At 29.9% G+C, this 23,352-nt stretch overlaps 3 protein-coding genes across 11 annotated transcripts; 2 read left to right on the top strand and 1 right to left on the bottom strand.

Annotated features, from left to right (window-relative positions):
• Positions 1–579: 579 nt before the first annotated feature.
• LOC126846545 (uncharacterized) lies at positions 580–4,566 on the top strand. Of its 8 annotated transcripts, XM_050586102.1 has the most exons (7): positions 591–772; positions 1,670–1,850; positions 1,935–2,066; positions 2,500–2,558; positions 3,513–3,567; positions 4,054–4,142; positions 4,256–4,566. In XM_050586102.1, exons 1-6 carry the CDS (start codon positions 671–673, stop codon positions 4,098–4,100), a joined length of 576 nt encoding a protein of 191 aa, XP_050442059.1. In that variant the 5' UTR covers positions 591–670; the 3' UTR covers positions 4,101–4,142; positions 4,256–4,566. The 8 variants fall into 8 exon arrangements, 7 of the variants coding, with proteins under 7 accessions (XP_050442058.1, XP_050442063.1, XP_050442057.1 ...); XM_050586106.1 differs by lacking the exon at positions 4,054–4,142 and having other exon boundaries at positions 589–772; positions 2,508–2,558; XM_050586100.1 differs by lacking the exon at positions 4,054–4,142 and having other exon boundaries at positions 590–772.
• A 45-nt stretch (positions 4,567–4,611) lies between these two features.
• On the top strand, positions 4,612–6,749 carry LOC126846546 (uncharacterized). Of its 2 annotated transcripts, none has more exons than XM_050586108.1 (4): positions 4,612–4,806; positions 5,041–5,245; positions 6,277–6,448; positions 6,590–6,749. In XM_050586108.1, exons 2-4 carry the CDS (start codon positions 5,081–5,083, stop codon positions 6,706–6,708), a joined length of 456 nt encoding a protein of 151 aa, XP_050442065.1. In that variant the 5' UTR covers positions 4,612–4,806; positions 5,041–5,080; the 3' UTR covers positions 6,709–6,749. The 2 variants fall into 2 exon arrangements, with proteins under 2 accessions (XP_050442065.1, XP_050442064.1); XM_050586107.1 differs by lacking the exon at positions 4,612–4,806 and adding an exon at positions 4,816–4,966.
• Positions 6,750–9,208: 2,459 nt separating this feature from the next.
• Positions 9,209–10,725, bottom strand: LOC126846758 (kelch-like protein 4). The gene is made up of 6 exons (XM_050586546.1): positions 10,699–10,725; positions 10,517–10,605; positions 10,128–10,439; positions 9,904–10,053; positions 9,538–9,781; positions 9,209–9,474 (listed from the first exon to the last, which is right to left on the bottom strand). Exons 3-6 carry the CDS (start codon positions 10,383–10,385, stop codon positions 9,284–9,286), a joined length of 843 nt encoding a protein of 280 aa, XP_050442503.1. The 5' UTR covers positions 10,386–10,439; positions 10,517–10,605; positions 10,699–10,725; the 3' UTR covers positions 9,209–9,283.
• Positions 10,726–23,352: the final 12,627 nt, after the last annotated feature.

Below are 23,352 nucleotides of genomic sequence, written 5' to 3'. Positions count from 1 at the left end.
AAAATTCTCAATTTGCGTAAATTCTCATAATTATGCGATGACAATACCAAACAGAATACAATCACAGTAAATTCGGAAAGAATAAAGTGGATACATTAAATTATGAACCCTTTTTTATAAGTATAAAATTTTCCATTATAATAAAATAGTTAAAAACGATCACTACTGCATCGTTTATTTTTTGCCAGATCCCAATTTACATAACATAATTATTGGGCATTTTATTAGCAAATCAATTGAAATGAACTCGTTTCCAGAAGGTACCTTCTTAGGAATGTTAAGAAGTTTAACAAATCACCACTTCCCTCTTAAAAATTAAGAAACCTTAGAAGAGTTGTTTTACGTTATTATACATAACGAACTATTTTATTTCATTAATCAAAAAAACATTTTAATGAAACAATTTAAAGTTATTTTAAGTTATACAACTTAATAGAGCACTTGATGAACAAATTATTTATTTTTTGGTAATTTTTATTTTGCTGTAATATACAATTTTATTTGAAGACAAAACATTTTGAATAACGCTATTTTACAGGTGATTCAATATCAAAACACTTGTTTGTAAAAAATGATTAATTCTCTGTTTGCTCCACATGTGTGATTGGCAAGCATCTGAAGACAAATTTTTCTGAGTTAACCTTTAGACTAAAGCAGATATAATAATAAAATGCACTTCAAGTTCATTATATCGTTAGTAAATTATTTTTTTATTGCTAACCATGTCCTGGGCGCACCGCCTGATTTGGTCCCAGAATCTACCGAGAACGAGGTAATATTGTTTTATATTTTCTCAGCAATAATAATTTATGTTTTATTATAATATAATGGTCCAAGTTTTACCACGTATTTTTTTTTTGTCTTAAATATTATGGACGGTACAATGGTAGTATTTTAGCTATTAGCCAAGTACGTTATTTAAAAAAAAAAGAAAACTTTTTTTTAAATAAAATTATTCATAATCATATTATTTATTAATAATAAAATACTAATTTTATTCCTAAACAAATACTTATTGGTAAATAGTTAATATTTTAGTCTCGAATGAAAAATTGATCATAAATAAACAATTAAATAACGATTAATAATAAAATTACAGTTGATTTTTTTTTGGTATATTTATTTAAATAAACATTTATTTGAGTAATTTTGTTCTCTGAACTTGTATCACGTGATGATAGTTTATTTTGTATTTATTACATATGATTATTATCTAGTCAATGCGCCTATAAGTTCTACAACCAGTTTTATAAAACGGTATACAGGGCAATTAATTAGGGATAAGACGCCCATTTTTTTTGTTCTTAAAATAATTATTGCAGTTTTTTAGTTTTTCTTTTTGAAAATATTTTTGTTTATGATATTTTAAAATACCATAAAATTACCAAACATAACAATAACTTTAAAATGAATTATCCGAAACTAGTAATCGACCAACCTAAATGTTCAGCAAATTATTTTAAACCTAATAAACGTTTTATACTTTGGCATTTTACTATTAATATTTGATAGAGATCTGGAAAAAAATATGGAAATTTGAATATTGTCTAATATTGTTAACTAAAGTGTCTACAAAATTAAAAACTTGCAATCGTTCTAAGAGAAAATTAGTGTACTTTCCTTAATGAATAATCTCCTGTGTAACACTAATAGTAAACCCAAATTTCAGCATCTAAGTGGCGTTTATGCATACCTGACAAATCTTCTTGAAACTCAACCAGATCAGCCAATTAGTAATGTTACCTTGGATCGGTTTTTTGCGTTTGTGGATCCTTCCGATTCTCATGTACACTTAGTAGATAAGTACTTCACGATTTATCCAATGGACTGGCTAAACTATCAATTAACAGGTAACTAACTATTTTCCTGGGCTACTGTATAGCGTGCAACAGCTGTTTATATTTTAACAATTTATTTATAAATTATTTCTGTAGACAACATAGATGAACTTTTATTTCGACGCCTTGTAAGATTTATTTGCGTTGGAACTGGACGGAATATAATAAAATACACTAGTTTATTGGTGGGCAAAATCGAAGGAAAACAAGAAAAGCAAGGACTGGAAAGTAGAGCACCAAAATTAATTAAAATACTATTATTAACTAGAATACTACCCAAGCATAACTAAATTATTATAAAATCGATCAAGTTATTTGAGTTTAGTATTTTCATCCATCGAAAAAACTAAATAAAACATATCATTGTAAAACATATTTTCCATAAAACGACAATTTGATTAACTAACAAAGGTATTTTATTCCCAAACATTTTTAAATAACAAAAATATTCTATAAAAGAACACCAATGAAAGATGTCAATAACATGTTATGATAAAAAATCATTACTATAATAAGCATGTTGTTCTTCGAAAATTCACTGTAAAACTATCCACCATTCATACAAGATTCCAATTTAAATAACAATTTCCAAATCTTAAAGAAGAAAAAAATTATTGTAAAATACTTATTCGTTTTTTATGTTTCGTAATTAATTACATAGTTATTCAGGGTGCTTTTGGCATGGTAGAAAAACGGACAAGAATGAGACAAGAAAGTTTGGTAATTATACATTTGTTTAAATAGACAATCTAAATTTAATACTTTTTCATTTTTTTTCTAAATTAATATAATAGTTGTTATAATTATTTTTTCTTAAATAAGATACTTTTATAAAGATTTTTTTTTCTAAAACTGGACAGTATGTTGTATCATTGTTGGCGAACCCATGTATTTGTAGATGGCAATGAAGTCTGACAAGTTTGAATCAAGAAAATCAGAGAAAAGAGAATTTACTACATTACGAGAGGTGGATTTAAAAGGTACGCTAGGGAGGAATATAGCAAGAAATTATGAATGTGAATAAGGAGAACACGGAGAAGAGAATCATGGGGATCATAGAGAGAATGTTTATTGAAATTTAAAATGTATTGCTGGAAAGAAGAAATGGAGTTTGCAGTCAAAGAAAGAACGGGAAGAGATTTTGGAACGTAACGCCATATTGTTAAAAACAGAGAATAGAAAGAATCAAAAATTGAAAGATTAGACCGAGATAGGGATTTTAAGAGATATTTGCCTGCAAGCCAACGACACCTAATGTTAAAAGGAGGACAGCCAAGGTCAGCTAGTTATTATTTAAAACCTATTGGCCTGACTATAAGAATATATTATTAATTGAATAACTTCTAAGTATTGTTTGGGAAATGCGGAATTAGAAATTTGACGTTTTTTTGTGTATCAGTTTCTTTTTTCAGATTTTTCTATAATCCTAATTTCAAATGTTGAAATCCAGATTAATTTTTAAAATGAATGATATTAAATAATATTGTAACACAACAATATTATTCATATAGGAAATTATTATAATAACTTTCTGTAAAGTTCTGTATTTTCTTCATATGAATAATTCAGGGTGATTTAGCTAAGATATATTACCTCAGAAGATTAAGAGCCTTAAGTTTCAGTTTTTTTCACAAAATCTTTAATTTTTAAATGACATGCTTCAAATCTTTTCAGGCAATACAAAAAGCGTTCGAGCTAGCTAGAAAATATTTCAACCTTCCTTCTGAAAGTAACCTTACATTTGATCATTTATTATTTGTTTTGAATACCACTAATAAAGATAAAATACTCGAGTATTTCAGAATCAAAAGAGTTGGAACACAATACCAAAGTAACCATTAAATATACTACATTTATCATGTAACAATTATTGTTTTTTTTTCCTTTGATGCGAAGCAGTGAGGTAGTTAGACTTGGGAGGGGGGGACCTATTCTCATTCGCATGAAAAGTTAAACCTTTACTTTCCCCCTAAATCATTATAAGTATTTGCCATAATAAAAAATTTTAGCATTGTGGTCTAAAAAAAAAAATCATATTAAAAAATTCACTCTTGTAAAATTTTGGATATATTCCTTTTTTTTTATTGTTGTATAGTTATAGTGAAAACCACTCACGAATGTGTTGTAGTTTTCAAATAAAATACTCAATGTGATATTTTTCTTTGTCATTCGAGTTGAAAAAGTTCATTTTTATATTTTTTATATCAAATTTTAGTTCCATGTTTAAAAAATAGCGAGAAGGTGTTATTAAAAGTAACGTGAACCGCCAAGACAGATGATTTTAGTACAACGCTTTTAGCCAAAGTATAATAAATAGTATTTTTGTATAGATTTGGTCTTTTTTTTTTCTGTGCACGGCGCAACTGCCGGTTATTTATACTTAAATGTATATATGTTATTCTTTTTTTTTTTTCTAGACAATATACACCCAGCTCTATTTGATGACATCGTGAGAACAGTTTGCGCACAAAATAATACGAATGTATTAGACTTTATGACAGCAATTAATAATTCAATGCGTTATATATTGAACGACTATTAGCTTATTCAGAATATATGGTTATTTCAATTTGGTATTATGGTGCAGTATACTATTGCCATCGGCTATCCTATGTTCATATACTATGTAAAATTGTTAAAAAAGCAAAATTGATTGTAAATTGTTTCGATTGTTTGTAAAATATTAATTATCAACACAGTACAATAAATTGGATTTCAAAGCATAAAACGGGTAGTTGAATTTTTTCGAACTACGGTTGGAACAGTGAGGCGATAAATCATGATCAGCTAGTCATTATACCTAAGCATAGCATTAACGTTCCCAACATTAAAAATAATTTACATTGGCGGCGGTTACATTTTGTTCGTCGCGTTAGCCATACCCACTTAACATGCGGTGTCAGTAAATAAAAAATATAGTAGAAAAAAAAAAGAATATTAAACTTGTAGGACTTAACCTGTCACTATGGTATGTGTTTTAATAAAGTACAGTTTTAACTTATTGTCGAACATTTCAATACACGCGTTTGTGAATAATACACATTTTTTAATATTTTAACAGTTTCACATTAATGTTTACACAATGAAATAAATTGCATGGGCATGCCACAGTTTGATTAATTATTATTGTAATGATATTCTACAGAAACGCGCTATAAAATTGGCCATTACACAGCATAAAAATCGTTCTACTGTTATTTAGATAAAGTCATATTTTAAAGTTTCCAACTAGAGGGTAAAAAATGAATGTTAAATGTGTTATAATATTGTGGATTGTAATGATTGTGAGTTGTCAACCAGCAAAATCTATGCAAAGCCATAGCAGAGAAACTGTTAGACAAAAGGAGATGCTAAGACAAGTTGAAATTCAAAATAGACTGGACCCTACCGACGATGCGACAGAACAGGTAACTGTAGTTAATTTTTTTTTAACAATCTGTGAGAAACGGTTCATATATATTATTTTTTTTGGAATAGATTTACTTTACCACCTTTTTTTTGTAATTTTTTTTGCCATACAACAGCTAGAGAAGTCAGCCTAATAAAGGGTGCCTTTTTTCTATAATTTGTTTTACTCTAATAACTGTTTATACTCTTTTGAACAACATAATTACTAATTTCTTTCAATTATTTGTTTTTAGAGTATATTTTTAAAAATCTTCGTATAAAAAAAAACTTTTTAACATAATTGTTTGAATAAAAAAAATGTGTATAGAAATTATTGAAACAACTTTGTTGTTGCAACTTTGCATTACAATTTTTTTCGTATTCATTTTTAAATAAAACATTTCTAACAATATTGAATTTCTTAATACCTCACAAAAGCTGTAACATGGTGTGTACGAATTAATCAATTTCACTTAGACACACAGACTTCCTCTAATAGTAGTTACAAATTGTTGTTAGTATTTTAAGACTGGCAATACTATGTATAAATTTATATACATGCAATAATGGCAAATTGACCACAATCTTGACAAACATTTAACAAAAAATTGTCTTCATTCTACAAAGTTTCGTGTTATTTAAAAAAATATAGAAGTTAAAATTAATCAAAGTATGATGCCAGGTGCCAAAATATACAAAATTATATCGGATCTTACATAACAATTACTTAACGTGAATGTGTTTAAAATATATGAGGCGCTCAGATGCCAAACCGATTAACTCCACTTTTTTTTCAAATTGCGAATAAATAGCATGGTTGGATTAAAAAAAGTGTACAATTTTCAGTGGCCAAGTTAAATAACTACAAAGTTGAATTTTTCACCACTAGAGTGGGCCAAGAAAATTGGCAATTGTACTTACATACATTGTTCAAATAACTTTAACTGCCTGTCCTGAAAAATTGCATTTTATGGAGTTAATCAGTTTGGCTTCTGAGCGCCCTATGTATAAGTTGTGAAATTATTGTGTGAAATCCAAAATTATAATTTAGGTGATAGAAGATTTATGGTCTTTTGCGGAAATACTGGTTATAGACGACCAAGGAATCTTTGAGGGCATAGGTTTCACTAATGAAACAAAAATGAAAGCTATTTTACCTGTAGAATACCACGAGCTTATGAGAAACTGGTTAATTGATAATCGTGATTTGCGTCGTCCAGAAGGTAACACTAGTTGATTGCTATTTAACCATTAACATTGTAATCGAATACACGTGTAATAGGGACCTCTACCTCTGAGGTTACATATTATTATTGTAACCATTTAAGTGTTTCATCCATATTAATCTAGTATCACATTAACAGATCCAGCTACCTTAATATATAGGACAAAATTTGGCAAATTGATGAAATTCCTAATGGTTCCAGCAGAACGAATAGAATTTCTGAACGAATTAAAAAACCCAAAGGGTGAAACTTCATAATATATTTATTAAGGTTGTCATACATTTTACACTCATGGTTTATTAAAATTATTATTTGTATGCACTTTAATCCTAAAAAAAGTACTATTTAATATAAATTATACTATATTATTATATCAACAATAAAGTTGTATTATTTTTGTTTTGTTTTAATAATTATAATACATAATACCTAATAGATATTTACAAAATGGTCGTCACTTTTTTGTTCAAATTGAAAGTGACCTTTCTGTAATATTATTGTATGACACTAATATAATATTGTACTCGGTAACCAACCCGGATATATAAATAATAATAAACTAGATTGCTAAGCGATTGCCAATAAAGATAATTGAACTTATCATTTTCTGCCATCTTTGTGGGAATTGGAACTTTAACACATTTTTATAACTGACATCATTGCTTATAACAATAATTACAAATAAAGTTGATAGATCAGAATCACAGATTTATATATATTTTATTTTACACACACACACATAAATCCCACAAAAATGGCGGACGTCGATTTCAATTCTTATCAATAGTTCTTATCAATCTAGTTTATTATACTTGTGTTGTATATCTTATCATTTTTCGGACAACTGCCCATCACCCGGCGCGACCCGTCTTATCAATTAAACCGAAACGTTATAACTTTTAACACATCTTTCAGCTTTCTTTAAACATTTTGATTCAACACCGCTTGTAGAACTATTATAAAAATATTGTGATTTTCATCTTCTTACGCGTATACTTAATACTGCTAGAATTATTATACAAGCGTTTTAATTTCTGAGCTTATATGCATATAGTAATATGTTGTTAACAAAACGTTCAAACTATTGAACCGTTAGTAATGGTAGAAGTAAACATTTTTACAGTCGTTTCTTTCGGAAAGAGCATTTGCTCTTTTCGCAAAAGAATCAAATACTTAGTAGGAACTCAACAACCAGGAATAGTCAGAATATTATCACAGGTAAATTCGGGTAATCGATCGACAAAACATTTTACGCATTTTTCAACCTAATAATATTAAGTTATAATACATCTATAGCAAGTTAAAACTTTTTAAAATAAATAGTCGAATTTGTTCCAAAAATGTGTGTGGAATATAAAGATTATATTGCTGTATTTTTACTGTTACATTAACTTTCTAGCGCTTGCGCCAGCAGTGTTTACATCACTAATGTTAAAAACAGCGCACAGCATTTAAATGTGAGAGGTGAGTCTAGTGTAACATTTAGTATTCTCTAGTTGATAAATTATCATCACGATAGGTGAAAGAAAAAACAACAATTTTCCCACGGCAAGATAGAAAGTGGTGTAAACACCGCAGCGCAACAGCAAATGGGATTTTTCAAAAGCCCGACTGCTTGGGGTTAAGTTATTTTGTTCTTCGACTACATGTAAAATTGTTATTGTAGTTCAATTATATCAAGAGAAAATAGCCAGCACAGTGTAGTTGAAGTAAATTTGAGTTGGTAGAAATATTGATAATTGAATAATTGTAAAGTCGAAAGAATTGATAAAATTGTATTTTTAGTTAGATGAAAACGATTGGGGTAAGATAATCCCAGATTCTTTTGAATATTGTAAAATCACAGGAGTAAAACAATCTGTAAATTTATGTTAACTTGAAATATGTATGAAAAAATTTTTCTCTTCTCTCTCAAGACATATATTAGGTGATTTCACACCGCCGATAATCCAAGTTGATACAATAAGTGTAAAATTTTGCAGTTTTAAATATTTTTATCGCAAACCCTTTTTATTTACTTATTTACACCTCAAAAATCTATGGTCTCAATAAAGAGAACAACCAATAATTATAAAAAAGTATAGTAATTGTTTTTTTAGATATAATTATCTAGTTGTTGTAAAAAAAAAAACTTTTCGCTTGTTTCTGTCACAAGTTGATCTCAATTAAATATATTTTTATTTTAATCGCAACGATAGAAACCGGCTTGGATTATTGTGCACAAATTTCAACAATCTGTCATGGACAAAATGTGTGCCACAACCAAATCATATTTTAAAATATTTTCTGATAAACCTACTACTCAAGTAAACCGACCAACTTGTAAAACGGTAAAACGAAAAGAAGCCAAACACATATTACAATAATACTATTATTATACAGGTTAATTTTAAATTAAATAAAATTATTTTCCTCTTGTCACAAATTTATATTGATTTGATTATTTTTTAATTTAAACAAGCACATAAACCGACCGGTGTATCCAAATGAGCAAAACAAGCTCTCTTAATCAAACCTCCCTATTTAGTTCCAATAAACATATTTAGACATAATAATCAATAGCGGGTTCATATCGTTTGACAGAGCCGCACAAATGAATATTTACAATACAACGATCAATATTATAAAATTGTTTGTACTCTTTAACCAAACCAAATTTCTGATGTAAGAGATTATTCACTGATGTAGCCAACCAAAATATAATAAGGACACAACCCTTAATGTTGCATATAAACAATGAAGTATAATTTTTTTTTTTTAAATGGTTTCAATAATAATTTCAATACAAAATTAAAGTCATACAATGATATCTATAAATAAATGAATTATAACTTATAAGTGAATACCATACGATTTCAAAATATAATCATTAAAATAAATGATATGACCATTTCCTGGTGATGGCTTGAAATTGAATTCAGTGTCAACCCGAAACCATTGTTTGTTTTCTACATCATATCTTTCACAAGTAAGTTGTCCATCATTTATAAACACGATTAAGTCGTTTTTTTTGTTAACCACGTCTGCAATTTAAATTTACAAGTAAAAAAAAAATGTACAATATACTTGAATGAGTATATACTGACTGTGTGTGGCAAACTGTTTTCCCGAATGCATGTTAGGAATTTCATCCCATTTGAAATGGTGTACATCGAATTTAAAAATTCTAGTGTGTCCAAATACAACGCCGATGAGATAAATGAAATTATTTATTCTAGTAATAGCCATCTTAGAATTGGCGATAGGCATAGGATCGAGTTGTTCCCAATACTTGTTTTCAAAATCATAGTATTCTACAGTCGCAAGATAATTAAAGTCATATCCACCAAACTACATGTGAAACAATAAAAACGCATAATATTAAACAAACCAACATTACGCAACATTATTTTTACAACAACTAACAAAGTATAAGTAGACATGGATTTTATGTTAAAATGGAATTCACTTACAACATATAACTGATTATTATTGATTATAGCACTGCACGAGTCTCGAGCCGTGGGCATGGGTTCAATAATTTCCGTCCATAATTTTGTATTTGTATCATAATATTCTACTGAATTAGAAAATTGTTGAGATACAAGATCATAGCCTCCTACCTTAAAAAAAAAAATTGTTCTTGTAAAAAATGTTGTTTTTCTTATGCTAACTATACAATCGATAAAATACGCACGACATAAATAAACTGCTTATTAGTACAGACGGCAAAACTTTTTCGAGGATGTATGAGCTGTGATGTAGGAACCCATTTTTTTAACTTAAGGTCAAGTTCGTCTACACTATTGATATAATCATCATACATATTTGTGCCGCCAATTGCAATTATTATTCCGTTTTCAGAGACCACCATTGTCACGTCTTTGCGAGGTGGACAAAAAAACAAATGTGTGGTTGGTCGCCATTTCATATCATCATCTTTGCTAATATCCATATACTTTACAGAGGAATTGCCACTAATCGAACGACGATTAATTGCCAAAATAACCTAAATATAAATTTATACAAATAACATTCAAACCAATTAAACGTGTAAAACACGATGATTAAAATTGTTTTACATACATTGGGTAGCAGGTTCCTCCCTAATGTTAATCTATCTTGTGAGTTGACACGTAGATTAACGTAGATTTCTGTCTTTAGAGATAAATATACTGAAAAAAAAAACTTAACTCATTTTCGACCATCGTGTGGGTTTCATCGTTTTTGCCTTGTTATTATACAAAGTGAATTGAAAATGCACTTACGCTCATCGTTTGCTTTCAATAAAGGTTCATCACAAATTCGTTGAAGTCCCACTTTTCAAATTAAATGCAAACGTACATATTTCATGAGATCTGGTAACAAGGGACTTCGTTCATTCGCGTCATAGGTTATCCAACCGATGATAAAATCAAAAATCTAAAACAAAATTGATATTGTTGACAATAACTATTTTCTTCCGTTTCTAATCACGTTATAATAATAAATAACTATGCGTGTAATTGACAAGAACGTTTACACTCAATTTAGAATAATATACCTTTTCTTCAGAGTCTATTACTAAATCTTCGTTTGATATTAACTCGACGACATCATCAAACTGAAATTCATATAGGTATTCTAACGATGAATCCGAATTTATAATTAAGCTAAATAAAAAAAAAATGCACCGTAATATTATTTGATTATTTCATTAACTGTCATGACCCTGTGTCAAACTTGATTACCTACCTGAAATTATTTAACAAGTACAACCAACAAAAACTGTAAATCTTTTTGTGCGATATTAACGTGGAAGTCTCCAATAAACTAACACAATTCTTATGATTTATATTTTTTTTTATGTATTCAAAACACAGTTCTTTTGCGTAGTTTAAATCATAAAAATTGGCAGCATGTAACATTTTCTAAAAAAAACAATAATAAGTAATTAACAATAGAATAATTATAATGAACTTTAAATATACTGTTGCGTGTTTCTTACCTCGACATTATGTTCATTGATATCAAGTTTCAAGGTGTATATATAGTTGACTATAAAATGTCAATTCAAATAGCCGACTCCCGTCAGTAAGTTATGTGGAAATCAACAATTCAAGCTAAGAAAATTCTTTGAAATTGACAAACATATAACTTTATTTTTTTAAATCATGTATCTGATTTCACTTTCCAGATAATTTTTTTTTAGGAAGTATTATTGTAAATTATTTAGTAGAAAAACATTTATTTACCTATCTAAAAATAACATAATACATGGATTAATTAAAAAAAAAAATATATATATATATATAAATATATATTTATAATGAAAAATATTTTTTTAAATAATAATAATAGTATATTTGATGCACTGAATAAAAATTGTTCAGATCTAAAAACAATCGATTTTTAGTTTTATACACCTGGGGCTACTTTTGTGTGCTTAAAATTTATATACATTATTGACATAAAATATATATGTGTTCATTCCGCTTTAATAAAAAATAACTATATTACATGATCTAATTTATTTTAATCACATTATACATAGCAACATCTTATGCTATTGTAATCATTCCAGTTTTTACTCCCTGGCTTTATAATACTTATTTAACCAACGAATAAATGCATTTTTACACAGTCTTATTATAAAAAATTATAGGTATGTTTTTTAAAAGCATCAGCAAAAGTCCCTATATCATCTTTTTAAATTCTTAAAACAGTTGTCTTTAGATTATTTTAGCGTTCAACATTTTGTGTTCTTAGACCGTTTTTATAAGTAGTAATCAAAAATCAAAAAAATTGTCTGAACATTTATTTTTACTAACTATTTAATGTTAATTTTTTATATTATATGTATGTATATATATTTTTTTTTTTTTGAGCTGCTGTTGATATAGCTTGAACTAAATTAGATACTTATTAATATTGACTATTTTGGTTTTTTTTGTGGTGTGATTTCAGACATAGGGCTTAATTAAAACATAAAAATAAAATATTAATTTCAAATCATTTTATTGCATTTTAACATTTTGAAGCATGGTGGTATAAGTAATATACCACTTTTTCAAAAAATAGCCTACTCTCGCACAGTGGTATATATTTATTACCACCTTCATAATCATGTTCAGAGAAAATCGGAGAAAAAAATGCTGTGCTTCAAAGGGTTAAAATTTATATTGAAAATCAACATTTAATTTACTATTTTATTATTTATAGAAGTATAATATAAGTATTCGCTCCACCCTAAAAAAGTATAGTAAATCTATAGATTTTGCTATATTTTTTTAAATTGATACTACATAATGAAAAATAAAATTATTTTAAAATTTTTGATTATTATCATTTAGCAGGATGAATTGTTGGTTAGCCATCTAAAAATATATCAACATATGGATTTATACCTTTCATGGTTTACTTAAAAAAGTATTAATGTATATATCAATTTATCTATTATGTATAAAATATGTCTGGATAAGTATCAAATAATTTAGGTATTTTATGCAAATAATAACTAGTTAGTAATTTTTATTAAAAATCCATTGAATTATGCCATGTTAAAACTCATTATATTATTTATAAAATATTTTTTTTTTGTGATTTAATTATTTATTAATATATATCTAACAAAAGTCAATAACGTGTTTATGTATAATCTGTGTTATAATTTTTTTTGTGTTTTATGTTAGACACTCTCTTCCTTTCCCTATCGCTGCCATCTAATTTCATCGACCACCATTTTTATTAGCCGTCTATCATTTGATTGATGTTCATTTTTGTTATCAAGAGTTTTCTGCTGTACCTACGGCCCTCCCCCCTCCATCCGGTCAACGGTCTCCACCGATTCCACCGATTGGTTCCATTTTAAGTTTTGAGTATGTTTTTTTCAATAAAAAATTCTAATTTTTTTTTTAATTTAAACGTTTTGAAAAAATGGACATGCCTGGTTGTTGCCCCGAGGTCAATGTGAGACTTGGTTGTTCGATTATTATATTTTAAGGATATCGTTCCTTTTTTTCATTTGGTGTTTTAAATAAAATTTAAAGGTGTATTTTTTTAGGATTTGCTAATGTTAGTAAAATGATCGTGTCCTATTGTAATTTATTTTGACTTTAGTAGAAGTAAACAGAAAATATTAATCAAAATAATCCATGGTTGGTATATACCTATATTATATGTTTTTAATACACGTGTTGTTGACGTAGTTTTTAAATTAGTATACACGCGCTGGGTTTTGAGAATCTATTGTTAAATATGCGACGACAATAAAGTCCAATGAAATCTTCGATTGGATGACAAGATTTTGAAAAAAATTCGATAAATCAATTAAAAATCGTAATGAAATTTTCTTTATGTCAAAAAAAGTATATAAATTACTCAAATTATATTACTAAGTTTATAATGTTAGTAAAAAATTGTACGTTTTCCAGTTCCGACATTCTGGTTTTTGGTGCAGATTACAGAAGAAGTACGTTTTCAATCAAATTAATATTAATCTTAACAATTCATAATGCACAAAAATCTAATAATTTCAATTTGCATAATTGCGTTTGTCGTTACAAACATTCCAAACGGAACGAGGGTACAGGCCATGGCACCGGCGCCGTCTGTTCCGCTGACAGAACATCAATTGCTACTGATCGTCGGTTTTTATCAACAAGACCATTGGCGCGATTCGTGGATTACCTTAGTCAGAGACGGAGAAGATTGGACGGATGTTTACCGTTTGTTTAATCGTCGTTATGGAATCAGTGAATGGAAGAAGCTGCGCCTGATTCCTCAGATGATGGGATGCATGTACGGAGTAAGGTTTTATTGGTTTCTCTCGTTGGCTGTTAACATTATTGGCGAGTGTAATGAATTGTCGCAACAGCCGAATGCCAACACTGACGATTGTTGGGACCAACTTAGACAGGGTGTCCAAAAAGGTTTGTCTACTGTGTCAATAGTGATTCGCTCATTGTTGTACACAAGTTTAATAACCAGGGACGATATGAGTTCAAATGTATTTTACCAAATTATTTCGGGGATCCAACATTTTCTCAACGAATATAGCGCCGCGATATGCACTGTCGTATTACCAGATGGCTTGAATTACGTACGGCTGATTGAAAGATATTTCGTTACCTTACACAACATTCTGACTTCTAACTGTCAACCGGCTGCGTATCCTCAGTTGAATATTGTCGAATTAATGTTAGAGTTTGAACGAAGACATCCCGGAGCTAAACGCTACGTTTATTATGTATTCATAATGAAATACTACATGGAAGAAGTAAGCACTCATTTGAATAAAATGGGTTTCCGTTTTGATGCGGTTTCGGGCCAAACTACCTTCAGAGCTCCATTGTAGCTTACAAACAGTATTTCATTTAACAGCTCATTCATACAATGACATTGATGTGGCATCAATAGTACATTATCGTATTTACAGTGTTGCGGAAAGATAGAATAATTTATATTGTATTTATTTTAAACAGAAAAAATAGTAGCCAGTTAACAGATTTAATAAATATTATTTCAATTATGCATTGATAAGTATGTTTTAACTCATAAGATTATTTATAAAACTAATTGTTGTTGAATTAAATGACTTCAATAATTTTATAAAATATGTAATAAAAGTAAAAACTGTGTTAATATATAAACTGTGTTTTAATTTTTATAAAATAAAGCCGAATGTCACTAGGTTTCCATTAAACCAATATAGGCAATATATTTACCCTGTAATATTCAAAGTGACTTTTTACCAGCAATTCCCCAAAACCAACATTTCTTACATGCCAAATAGAAAATAATTACAATTCTTCACCCATTGTAACTTTATTTTGACCGGAATCAATTTCTTCGAGTAGCGTCTCTATAAGTTAAAAATTGTATCTAATTGTTACCCAAAGAGGAGAAGTTAAAAAGGTTAATGATTCACCCTTAAAATCGAGAATTACAAAAAAAACTATACAAGTTTTCAATTCACCACTTTAACTACCCATAATTTAAAAAAAAATAGGCGAATCGAGTAAAAATTTACAAGAAACATATATTGTACTAAGGTACTGGTGGTTTATAAGATGTTCAAAAGTGTTGAAGAATGATAGGTTTGTAAGTCCTGTGACGGTTACTTAGGAACTCGAGAGTAAAACACACGAATGAAATGTCTAGAGGTCAATCTGTATTATATTAATTAGGGAAAGGAGTGAAGAGTGGTAAGTAAGTGAAATTAAATATGTAGACAATATTTTTGAAATTTTTATTCAGTGCATCTGATATTTTACTATTATTTAATGAAATACAAAATTAGTTTCAGTAAAAATGATTTTAAATTAATATTTTAATAAGGCCCCATATCTGAAATAACATCACGTAGAAAAATAAAATAGTTTTATTAGTTTTGTAAAAAGAGATGTATATAATCACAATACATTTATCATAAGAATAAAATAATTTTTAAAAAACCTCAACAACAAAAATATTATTATGTTATTTTAATCTTACTTGATACTATTTCTGATAATATAAAATTATTTGACATTAGAAAATGTCTTTGTACACTTAGTGTAGGTATAGATAACAAAAGAAAATCTTTTGCCATTCCTAAAAACCCAAGGAAAATCCATTATTCATCAGTAAAAATGATGCTATATAATTATAATACAATTATCATACATGAATTTACCTAGTTAACAAATGATCATTTACTTTATTTCATCAAAATTAAAACACAGTCGTAATAAAATAACAAAGTTTTGACTATTACAACATATATTTTTGTATCATTTAATTCCAAATAATTTATTTTTATAGAAAATCCTAAAAGCTATAACATTTATCATGGCATATATGAAAGAACTTTTATTAAATCTATTAACTGGTTACTATTTTCGTGTATAAAATAAACACATTATAAATTATTCTATTCATCTCTAACTCCGAGATTATGGTAATATACTATGGCTGCAACATATAATTGTAGGTAGTTTGGCCCATACTCACGTCATAATGGAAACCCAGTTGTAACAAATGATCCCTTACGTCATTCATGTAACAATTCATCAAGTGTACATAAAAATCATAGCGGCTAACTTCAGGGAATAGTCTCTGATGCTCGATCGTCAATTCGTCTAATTTCAACAGTGGATAATCTGGATGACAGTCGGAAGTCAAAAAGGTGTGCAAGGTACCGAAATGGCTTTGCATCAGCTGGACGTAATTAAATCCTTCTGGTAACACGACGGTACATTCCACGACGTTATGTTTGTTGAGAAAATGTTTGATCATCGATATACTCCGGTAAAATACATCTAAATTTATATCGTCACCGATAGTGGCGTGTGCGTACAACAATGAGTGCATCACTCGGAATATAGTTTGCGAACCGCCTTGGAGAACCACCACAAGTTTGTTCCAACAGTCGCCAGTGTTGCCATCATCGTTTTGCGACAATCGTTGACACTCGCCAATACCGTGGGTCGCCAACGTGAGAAACCAATGGAATCTTACCCCGTACATACATCCCAACATCTTAGGAACCAGGTGCAGTTTTTTTAACGGCCTGGGCCCAAACCGTGGGTTCACTAAATGGTCGACAAGCATCCAATCTTCTTCGCCCTTGACCAAGCTAAACCACGCGTCGCGCCAATGATTTCGTTCATAAAAACCGTCGATCAGGCAGAGCTGCTCTGGCGGCAGCTCCTGCGAAGCCCTCGGTGGTACTTCGTTTCCTACATTGTAGGTAATTTGGCCCGTATCCCGGTCATAATGGAAACCCAGATTGGTCAAATGACCGCTTACGTATGCGACGTAAAAGTCCATTTTGCCGAAATAAACGTCGTAGCGGTTTTCCGTGTATTGTTTTTGTCCTTCGTTCGTTTTCGTTAAGTCCTCTATGTCCAACGGCATGAAGCGTGGACCACAGCTGGCGTACAAAACATCCCGCAAGGTATTAGTATTTTTTTTTAATGTCTCCAAGTAGGTTACGGTATTTTGTAACACGCGCGCAGATTCCGCTAACTTATGTCCCGTGAAAACATCCGAGAGATTCAACAAAATGTTGTAAAACGCATCCGCATCGGTGTCGTCGCCGACAATGGAATGGACTTTCTCCAATGCGCGCGACACCACTAACATAGCAGACGAACCTCTTTGGAGACGGTCTCCAAGTTTGGTCCAACAATCGGTAGTGCGGTGATGAGCTCGCAATGATAAAAATTCACACTCGCCAACAACGTGGATGGCCGCCGAAAGAAACCAATGAAATCTTGCCCCGTAATCGCATGCCATTATCCGGGTGATCGATGCCAACTTCTTTCTTGCCCCTGGTCTAGCTTTTTGATCGAACAAACGGCCCACTTCTATCCAATTGTTTTTAAACGGGATTAATTCCACCCACAAATTGGGCCAGAGTCCTGGATTGAAAACACACGTGACCAACTCGAGCTGCTCTTTTGACAGTGGCGGCTTCTTATTTTGTACGTTTGCGACGACAAACGCAATTAAAATTAAATTCTTTAAATTGTTGTACATATTGTACATTTTTAAGGTTTATGATTTGATAGAAAACGTACTTGTTGTGTAATGTGTACCAAAAACTAAAATGCCGTATTACAATAGATTTGTAACGTAGACCGCACGTAATCGTTTGGCTTTGCGATTGAAATATACACATTTTTGTTAACATTAAGAATTTAATAATAATTTTAAAGAAATCGAAATATTGTTAGACATGAAATTCAAATTATTTTCTTCGAGATTTATTACTTTTTTTTAATAACTAGTCCTTGATTCGAAGCCATTAGACGATATTTACTGTAATTAGAAATAAATTCTCAAAACTCGTCGAGTGTATGCAAAATGCGAACACCACGTCCATAACAGGTGCATAAAAAAAATGAACTACAAATCAACTATGGATGGCTTTAAAGTCAGCAAGGTATATTGAACTCGAGATGGCTACAGGTCTTCAGGAATTTATTATAACACAATTTTACATAAATTATCTTTCAAATAAACTCTTCGGCGCCAATTTGTAGATAGTAGAAATGAAAGCATTTTAAAGTCGGAAATTGTACTTTTATTATTAATGTTGTACAGGACAATTAGGTATATAATATTTTTTATAGATTCATAAAATGTACAATGGTTGTGTTTATCAACTGCTCATACTATGAATAAGGGTTTTTAAAGTGTTTTAATTTTTAATTTAAAAATGATCATTTCATACTAATACTGACAGTTACCATGCTAGAGTCATATAAAGAACACTTATTGTCAATCCCATTTGGGTAAAAACTTTAAAAGTTTATTTGGTTTGACAATGTCAAAGTACCTTGGTAGTTCTATGTCAAAAAATATTCCATACAAATCCGGACCTAGTTAGACTATTTTTATTAAAACATTTATACATTGTCATTATTTTAAATCGTAAAATATGACCATATTTTAGTGTTATTAGCGATTTTAAAGAGGAAGGAGTCATTATTATTATTATTGTTATTATTCCCTACAAACGCCTTCATAATATCTTTATTTATCTCACCATCGCACTGTTATCTAACACAGCAATATAATAACAAGTTTTTGACTATTAAAACATATTTTATTATATCATTTAATTCCAAACTAATTATTTTTATAGATAATTTTATAAGTTTATAACATATATTCTAACATTGCATAATTAAACGAATTTGTATTAAACATATTTACTGGTTGCTATATGTATATGAGTCAAAACGCCAAGTATAAATGTACATTTGGACCGACCTTCCGCTGGTTTTAATTGGAATTTACACTACAACTGCAGTGTTCTCAATTTTTTTAAATTTTTTTCTTCGATTATTTTGGTCATGGTCGTAAAAAGTATTTTGAGTTTTTGTCTCCAATAACATTAAAATCTAAAAACTTGTTTTTTTCATATACTTCCAAAGTAGTTTTTAAATATTTTTTTCATAAAGCTCAGAAAATTTTATATAAAATGGGTAAATTTCAAATTGGGATCTCCATGAAAACGCTCAAAAACAAAACAAAAAAAAAAAAGGAAAAATTCATAGAAAAGTCGAAAAACGGAAATTGTTTAATTTTAACCATTTTGATAGTAAAATTGTCTCAGTTTTCAAAAAAAAAAATAAGAAAATTCTTAAATTTTGCAAACATGAAAAAACTTGTTTTTAGATTAGAAAATCAATTTTAATGACTTATTGTTAAGCAAAAAAAATCAATATTTTTTCCAGAAAGCAGACATTATTTTATATAAGAAACCGATTTTTAATACATTTTTAAGATACTATATTGATAAAACAAAGGTTTGGATAAATACTTTTTACAACCACGGCCAAGTAATTAAAAAAAAAAAAAATTAGAATATTCTTTTCATCCTAACAGTCATGCAGTGTAATTTTCAAAAAAAATCGGGGGGGGGGAGAGGGGGCTAAGGTAGGTCCAAATAACCGTTAGTATTTGCCGTTTTGATCCATGTATATAAAAAAAAAATCCTTATAAGTTACGATAAATCCGATATCTATTAATGCACATCAGTGATAGTGAATGTATGAACTGTTAGTATCAACTACTCGTAAATATAAGTAGTTTGGCCCGTACTCATGTCATAATGGAAGCCCAGTTGTAACAAATGATCGCTTATTTCATCCATATAACATTTCATTATGTGTACATAAACATCGTAGCGGTTAGCTCCGGGGTATCGTCTTTGGAACTCATTCGTCAACTCGCTAATACACAACGGTCGGTACAATGGTCGACAGTTGGAAGTCAAAAAGGTGTGCAAGGTACCGAAATGGCTTTGCATCAGCTGGACGTAATTAAATCCTTCTGGTAACACGACGGTACGGCATTCCACGACGCTATGTCTGTTGAGAAAGTTACTGATTATCGATATACTCCGGTAAAACGCGTCTAAATTAATATCGTCGCCGATAGTGGTGTGTGCATACAACAGTGAGCGCATCACCTGCAACATAGTATACGAACCCCCTTGGAGAACAACCGAAAGTTTTTCCCAACAATCGCCAGTGTTGCCATCATCGTTTTGCGACAGTCGTTGACACTCGCCAATACCGTCGATCGCCAACGAGTGAAACCAATGAAACTGTACCCCGTACATACATCCCAACATCTTAGGAACCAGATGCAGTATCTTCGACGGCCCGGGCCTAGTCTGCGGATTCACCAAACGGTCCACAGCCGTCCAATCTTCTTCGCACTTGACCAATCTGAACCACGACACGTCGCTCCAATGATTTCGTTTATAAATACCGTTGTTCATGTCGAGCTGCTCCGGCGTCAGTTGCACCTGTTTGTTATTGCCCTCGGTGCTGCAATCCCTCAGTGATGATTCATTCTCTGCGTTTGCAAAGGCATTGTAGGTAATTTGGCCGGTATCCCGGTCATAATGGAAACCCAGATTGGTCAAATGAGTCGTTTTCAATTGGGATTGAATTAACCCACAAACCGGGCCAACGTTCTGGTTTGAAAACTCCGGCGACTAGGATGCGCTGGTTCAGTGACAGCGACGGCTTCGTATTTTGTGCGTTCGTAACGACAAACGTAATTATTAAAGTTAAATTCATAAAATTGTTATACATATTGTAAATTGTTAAGATTTATATTTTCATCGAGAACGCACTTCTTGTGTAACCTGTACAAAAAAACTAGATTGACGGAATATAATACTATATGTGTAACGCATACCGAAGAATTTAATAGTAATTTTATCGCGATTACGTACACTGTCAGCCAAGGTAATGGAATTGTTTTTTTCTTCTGTTATTACTTTTTTTTTTTTTTAACTAGTCTTGATTCGAAAACTCCATTGTACGATATTTACCGTGTTCAACAATATATTCTCAAAACTCGTTGAGTGTATGCAAAATGCAAACACCACGTCCGTAACACGTGCATTGAAAACATTTATTTTAAAACATCTAGTATGTCTTTAAAACAAGTTTTTTCTATAATTTTCTAATACTATAGATAAGGGTTTTAACTTATTTTGATTTTAGTTTTAAATGGATAACAACATAAGTGTGGAGACCTTAAGTCCTAAACTACGTTTGAAAAAGTAATATAAAGAAAATATATTTTCCATCCTTTCTGGGCAAAAATGTTTAGTTGTTTTGAAAAAGGTATATTTATTGGTAGTACTATGTCAAAAGAACATTCTATACAAATGTGGGCCTAATTAGACTATTTTTTTTAAAAAGTTATACAGCGCCATAATTTTAACTATTAAAATGTGACAATTGTATTTGGTTGTACCAAACTACGTTTTATTAAATAACTACAGGCACATGACAGTAGTTAATTCATATAAAATCGGATTTGTTTTTGACAAAATAAAGCCAAACAAATCTTTCATTTTCTTCTTCGCTAGACGGAAAACTTTGAATCGTGAATGGGTTTTTTGTTTCTTTCCTTCAAAATAACCAATCGAAAAAAATGAAAGCACACCACACATTTAGTTTTAAAAAATTCGCAAATTCCCGTAGATCTCACATCAAACAAAATACGTAAATGGACCGAATTCGTAAGTATAATACTCATGTTGTGTATTTTATTTGCTCAGTATTATTATAGTATAACACTGAGCGAATATAGGTTACGTCGAAACCATTTCAAATCAGTACGCTTTGTTGGAACTATCTTTGCAGCTGCTGTCAAAAACAAATAACAATGCAAAAAAACAAATCATGCTAAAGCATAATAATATATGTATGACCTACAAAAACTAAGAAATGAGAAAAAATGGGGAAAAATGTATAATATATGTTATAATATGGAACTAAGTAAATCATATAATGTAATCTAATCTAAATAATATACAGCGTTACCGACAAATGAAATCTGTGTATGTTATATTAAAATAGTCATGTAGAAATTCTAATTTAGCTTACTTGACCGGAAGTCATGACGAGTTATGATAACACAGTATATTAGAGTGGCTTTTATTTTGGTTAATTGAAATTTCAATGACACTAGGTTTTATTAAAAAAAAAAATACTGTTCATATATTATTACGTTTTTTGACTTTTATTAAATATTTTATGAAATCATTGAAAATATTTAATCCAAAAAAATTAAATTTTACAGAAAGTCTTGTAAGTTATAACATATTTAACTTTAATGTAATTGTTTGCTTAGTATTAAAGCTTAACATTCCGCTATGCCGTGTTCATTCAGAGTCAGACTGTGTGTTAACTAAATTACCTACCACCATCGATATCAACTTCTTCATTTCTTCTTGTTCAAATAAAACACTTGAATGCACCCGTTCATTTTCACAATAGATAAACTCGACCCACAACTGGAGCCAGTGCTCTCGATGAACAACACCGGCGACTAGGTCGCGCTGCTCTTGTGACAGTGGTGGCCTAACATTTCGTACGTTTGTAACGGCAAACGCAATTAAAATTGAAGTTATTAAACTGGTTGTATGCATTGTAAATTGTTTAGATATAAGATTTAAAATTTGAAGAAAAAAAAATGTACTACCACATGTATTATTACAAGTGTAATTTGTAACAAAAACTGAGAACGTTTGGGTTGTTTGGAACGCATAGTGCACAACAATATTTTCCTATTTACAATATTATTCTAATTTGTTACTTTGACCTATAATGAAACAGTTACGAACCTAACTTGGCCTACTATTTTTTTTTTAAATTTATTTATACTACCTACAAATGCTATACAAGTTAACTACATGAAAAAATATGTTTTAAAGTAAAGCAACATTTTAAAAACAAACGTTAAATTGGAATTATCTCCAAAATTCTTCCTAATTTGGTTTAAGCAAATTAAAATGAGAAAACAAATAAGCTGTAACAAATTGTGTAGAATAATGTGGCCTACATTTTTGTTATCATAGTTGTGTAAATAAATAGTGAAAATATAAATTTTATTCAGGTAACGAAAAAAATGATACAACA

This window comes from Adelges cooleyi, unplaced genomic scaffold (genome assembly GCF_023614345.1).
Source record: "Adelges cooleyi isolate 19-005CV unplaced genomic scaffold, UGA_ACOO_1.1 ACOO_flye_CR_arks_rails_tigmint_CR_PRNA_9, whole genome shotgun sequence".
Taxonomy (NCBI): domain Eukaryota; kingdom Metazoa; phylum Arthropoda; class Insecta; order Hemiptera; family Adelgidae; genus Adelges; species Adelges cooleyi.
This window is presented reverse-complemented; position numbering and strand designations above follow the sequence as displayed.